This window comes from Arachis ipaensis, chromosome B09 (genome assembly GCF_000816755.2).
Source record: "Arachis ipaensis cultivar K30076 chromosome B09, Araip1.1, whole genome shotgun sequence".
In the NCBI taxonomy this organism is placed as follows: Eukaryota; Viridiplantae; Streptophyta; class Magnoliopsida; order Fabales; family Fabaceae; genus Arachis; species Arachis ipaensis.
The window spans coordinates 139,039,639-139,044,167 of NC_029793.2; the positions used below are offsets into that span (position 1 = coordinate 139,039,639).

General features: G+C 38.8%; 1 protein-coding gene across 1 annotated transcript in view; it reads right to left on the reverse strand.

Moving 5' to 3' along the window:
• The window catches only part of LOC107618188 (trihelix transcription factor GT-2), a gene marked incomplete at its 5' end in the record, with an annotated part of 3,255 nt that continues 501 nt past the window's right edge, over positions 1,776–4,529 (reverse strand). The window contains 1 exon segment of the mRNA XM_016320176.1: positions 1,776–3,827. Within this exon segment, the coding sequence (XP_016175662.1) occupies positions 2,309–3,827 (1,519 nt within the window).

Genomic DNA, 4,529 nt, shown 5'->3' on the forward strand with positions numbered 1-4,529 from the left:
GTACAAGCTAATTAATAGAGTTACACTTCTTTTTGTTGTTAATAATGGATCAAGTTAATTATGGATTGATAGATGCAGTTATATATAGCAGCTTTAGTAGTTTAACTACTTAATTATGATCTAAAGGATAAAGCTGAGTTTAATTTCTTGATTTGAGGTCAAGAGGTGTTAGTTTTGGCCGGTAGTGATTTTCATTATTGAGCAGCAGTTTTGTCAGAACTACTTCTAATTAAGTTCTAAGTAATTAACGCATGAGATTATGGTTGGGATTCACATTTGTATAGACGAGCGCGAATTTTATACTTACCAAAGAAAATGTAAAAAGCTTCATTTGTAAATTTCAATAAATTCATATAAAACTATTTAGAGGCAGAATTGGAGGCTAAAAGCAATAATATGCTTCTCTATAACTGGAAATTAAATGTGCCTATTAAACAAAAGTTTAGGGTTTAATTAACATGCGCTTATTACTACAAACTAAATATTCAGATAACATAAATATCTTTAGAAAAGGAGGAGTTGGGGAAGAATATATGAGAGGAGAATTGGATACTCATCAATCATTCTATGCTAATGTAAACTATAGATGATTCCAAAAACCCAAATGAATTTGTAAACTATAGACTAACACGTGGAAATTGAAGGGTATAAATGATTTACACTTAGCGATTATAGTAAATTGCAGCAGCTATAAGAGAAGAAAAAAATAAATAAGTTAAAGCGTATAAAAGAGGAGAATTGGATACCCATCAATAAATGATTATGCTTACAAGTTCATTGAGAAAAAATGAGTAATATTATTCCAAATCAAAAAATTTCCCACTATAATGGCATATAATATACCAAAAGAATGCTTATTTAATTTCGGTCATTCCAATGCTTTTTTGCTTATAAATCAATCAACATACACTAATCTTTTTAATATAATTGGTCTTGTATTAATTAAAAAAGTACATATATAGATATAGAATTGATAAGCAGGGAACAAGATTAAGCATAAGATGGTGATGAAAGGCTGACAAAATTAAAGCAACATTAATAAGGGGGTGAGGGCAGAAAAGGTTGACCCATTAGAAGGTGATGATGATGATGATGATGAAGTTTCATTCATCTCTTTTCTTTTCTTAGTACTGACACCAATGAAGAGGAGAATTGAAGCGCATACATCACTACCTTTGTGAGTGTGTGTGAGAGAGAGAGAGAGGGGCAACAACAACAACAACTGCTGCATGCTAGTGTTTTAGGTTCCTTTCAGAGTGAGGTTACTCACACAACTCACAAGATTCCTTCTCTCTAGGGTGGACCCTCCCCTTTCAAGGGTTTATGACTCCATGTGTGATGCTGGCATTTTCTGCTTTCGGAAGGGCCCTCTTCCACTGCAAAAGTTTCACTCACTGTCCCTACAATTTAAGTCTCCCTTTTATTTTCCTTTTCTTTCCTTTCTATATATATACTTCATCATCTCATTCATACTGTTCAAAATTTATTTTTTACCATTTATAAGAAAAGAATGTTTTCTCTACATATTATTTTTTCAATATCATTTCATTTCATATTTATGAAATTAACAGGATTTAGTTTCACCAAGAGTATGTATAAGCAACAAAACAAGGAAACATACAAGACAAGAAGATGGATACCATTGACAGTATTTGTGAACTAACCAAATGTCCAAATGTCAACATGGAAAAAAAATTTCCCTCTCTTTCAAAATAAAAAAGAAAAAGACAAAAACCAAACTAATCTTATATGTGCCATTTACACCACCGAAAACATTAAAAACAAGCTGTAAAATAACAAAAATTTAAAAATATTATTTGTTTCACATATTTTTTTGTACAACCTTTACTTAATTGAAGGTGTGTCTCTTGTTTATTAATTATTTTGATTTTTGAATCCCGAAGCTCTCGCTATCTTAAATTCCTCTTTGATTTCAACTTATTTATTATCTGAAAAAATAAATAAATGTCTATGAAAATTGAAAAATAAAGAAAAAAGGAACATATAATCTTACTGACTATATGCTACAAGAAAGTACGAAACCACCGTTCCCCACCACCCTGTCCATGTGTCATTCTGTGCCGTACGATGTATATTCAAAATTCTTAATACACTGAAAACACAAGAACCGCAATAACCACCGTTATCGGCACCGCCGCCACCACCAGCGACCACTTTTCTCCGACAAAACCTGCACTCTCGTTGACCCACACATCCCACGCCATCATTTAGGTGCTACTACACATGCATATTCTTTTTCTGAATGGGGACCCCTTCTGTTTTTTTCTCTTTGCACCTTACATTGTCACTACTCAGCTGAAGCTGTTGCAGCCTTGCTTCCCACTATCTCATAGTTATTACCGCCATTGCCATTCCCACCACCTTCATCCTCTTCATCCTCTTCGTCTCCAGTCTCCTTCTCCTGCTCCTCATCTTCGTCATCCTCGTCATGGTGCCGCTCCATGGGGTCATTCTCCGCGTCTTCCATGGCCTGAGGAGGCCACTGCTGTTCCGGCCTCACCATCAGCGGCGCCACCATGCTCTGCGGCTTCGGCGCCATATCCAGCTTGTTCTTCTCCCTGTAGAGAGCGTCCAGCTGGTGAAAGTAGGGACAAGTCTTGGAATCTTCTGGCCTCTTCTTGTTGCTCTCTTTGACTTTCTTGAAGTATTTGTTGATGTTCTCCCACTTCTCCTTGCACCTCTTAGCGTTTCTGTTGTATCCGAGCTTCTTCATTGATGATGAGATCTCTTCCCATAACGGCCCCTTTGGCCCGTTTTCTTGGTACTTGGCGTCCATGCTTGTCCTCAGCCGTATCAACGCTTCAACCTCCACCTTCGGCCACCTCGACGAGCTTCCGCCGATCGACTTCTCGCCATTGTTATTGTCAGCACTTTTCACGATTTCCATACTTGTCACTACTTGTTGCTGCTGTGGTACCGTCGGTGCTGACGGCGCCACAGGCTGAGCGGCAACCGGTGCAACAGCAACCTGCGTTACTGGCGTAGGCTGTTGCACCGGTGATGGAGGAATCTGTGGTGCATTTGGTTGTGATTGTGGTTGCGGTTGTGGTTGTGGCTGTGGTTGCACAATGCTGATCGTATTATTCAATGCTTGTCCTAGATTGTGCTGTTCGGCTATCTTCTGCAAGAATGACATGACGGCGGCGTCTTTGGCGGCGGCAATGGAGCGTTCCTGGGCGAGAATCTCCCTCTCTCTATTGATCCTTTGCATCTCTTGTAGCCTCCAAGATTCCTCCCTGGCCATGCGATCACGCTCTCGCTTCTCCACGGCTTCGAGGAACCTCTTCTGAAGATCCTCCTGCTTCTCGATGACCTCCGTCATTAGCCTGTGGAAGAAGTCCTTCCACTTGCGCTTCCTCCTCCGCCTTCCTTCCATTGATTCATCGGAGGAGGTGGAGGAAGAGGTGGAGTTGGACAAGAGATCGGTCGGGATGGTGGTCGTTGATGAAGAAGGGAATAGTAAGGTAGTAGGGTTTGTTGGTTGTGGTGGTGGTGGTGTTTGGTAGGAAGGGATAATTGTTGTTGATGGAACAGTGACATGTGTTGTTGTTGTTGGTGGTGGTGGTGGGGGAGGTGGAGGCGGAGGCGGAGGCGGAGGCATTGGCGTTGGTTTAGGAGATTGATGATGAACAAGTGTTGTCTGGGACTGATTCTCAAGGGCTTCTAACTGATCAAAGAAGCGGTAAGTTTTGCCATCTGATTTACCAGTTCGACCTTCTTTTGTTCTCTTATGGTACTTATAAACGTTCTCGAATTTCTCTTTGCACTTCTTGGAACTTCTCTGATACCCAAGCTCTGCCATCTTCCTATAACAACCAAATGGCCCCCCCGAACAAAAACAAAAAATGAAATTAAATGAAGGTAAAAGATGAAAAAGGTTTTCCGGGTTTATCTTATTCTTATCTCATCAAATTCAGCTAAAAGACAAAGGGTTAAAAACGCATAAGATAAGCATAAAATAAATGTTATGTGCTGAATTTCAGTAACTGAAAGAGAGAGACTAGATGGGTGAATTTTGTGAGTAGCAAGTTTCTTTTGTTATAGTAAAACAGAATCCTCATGAATTGTGATGATCAACCCAAGAAAAAGAAGAGATAAAATGGGCGCTTAGCTTCCCATCATGAAAAACGCGTGAACCAGAGTTTGGGGATTTTGTAATCTAATATAATCTTTGTGAAGGAATTTCCCACGGGAGTGGATAACTGAAAATAAAAGGAAGAAATCTTGCTTTTCAAAACTCAATTCAGGTCGGTAACTTATTTGGAAAATAATAGGACATACACAAATCAAAGTGAAATGTCAGAAAAAAGCTAAAAATCATAGATGCTGCTACAGCACACATTTCAATTCTTTTTTACAATAATTTTATGTCCAAAAGCAACAAGAACAAAAGGAGAATTTTAAGGGTGAAAAAAAATTAAATAAAATACAAAAGAAACTGCAGCAAAAGGAAGCAAATCCGAATGATAGAGAGAGCACCTTAAAAAAAAAAAAAAAGAACAGGAGAA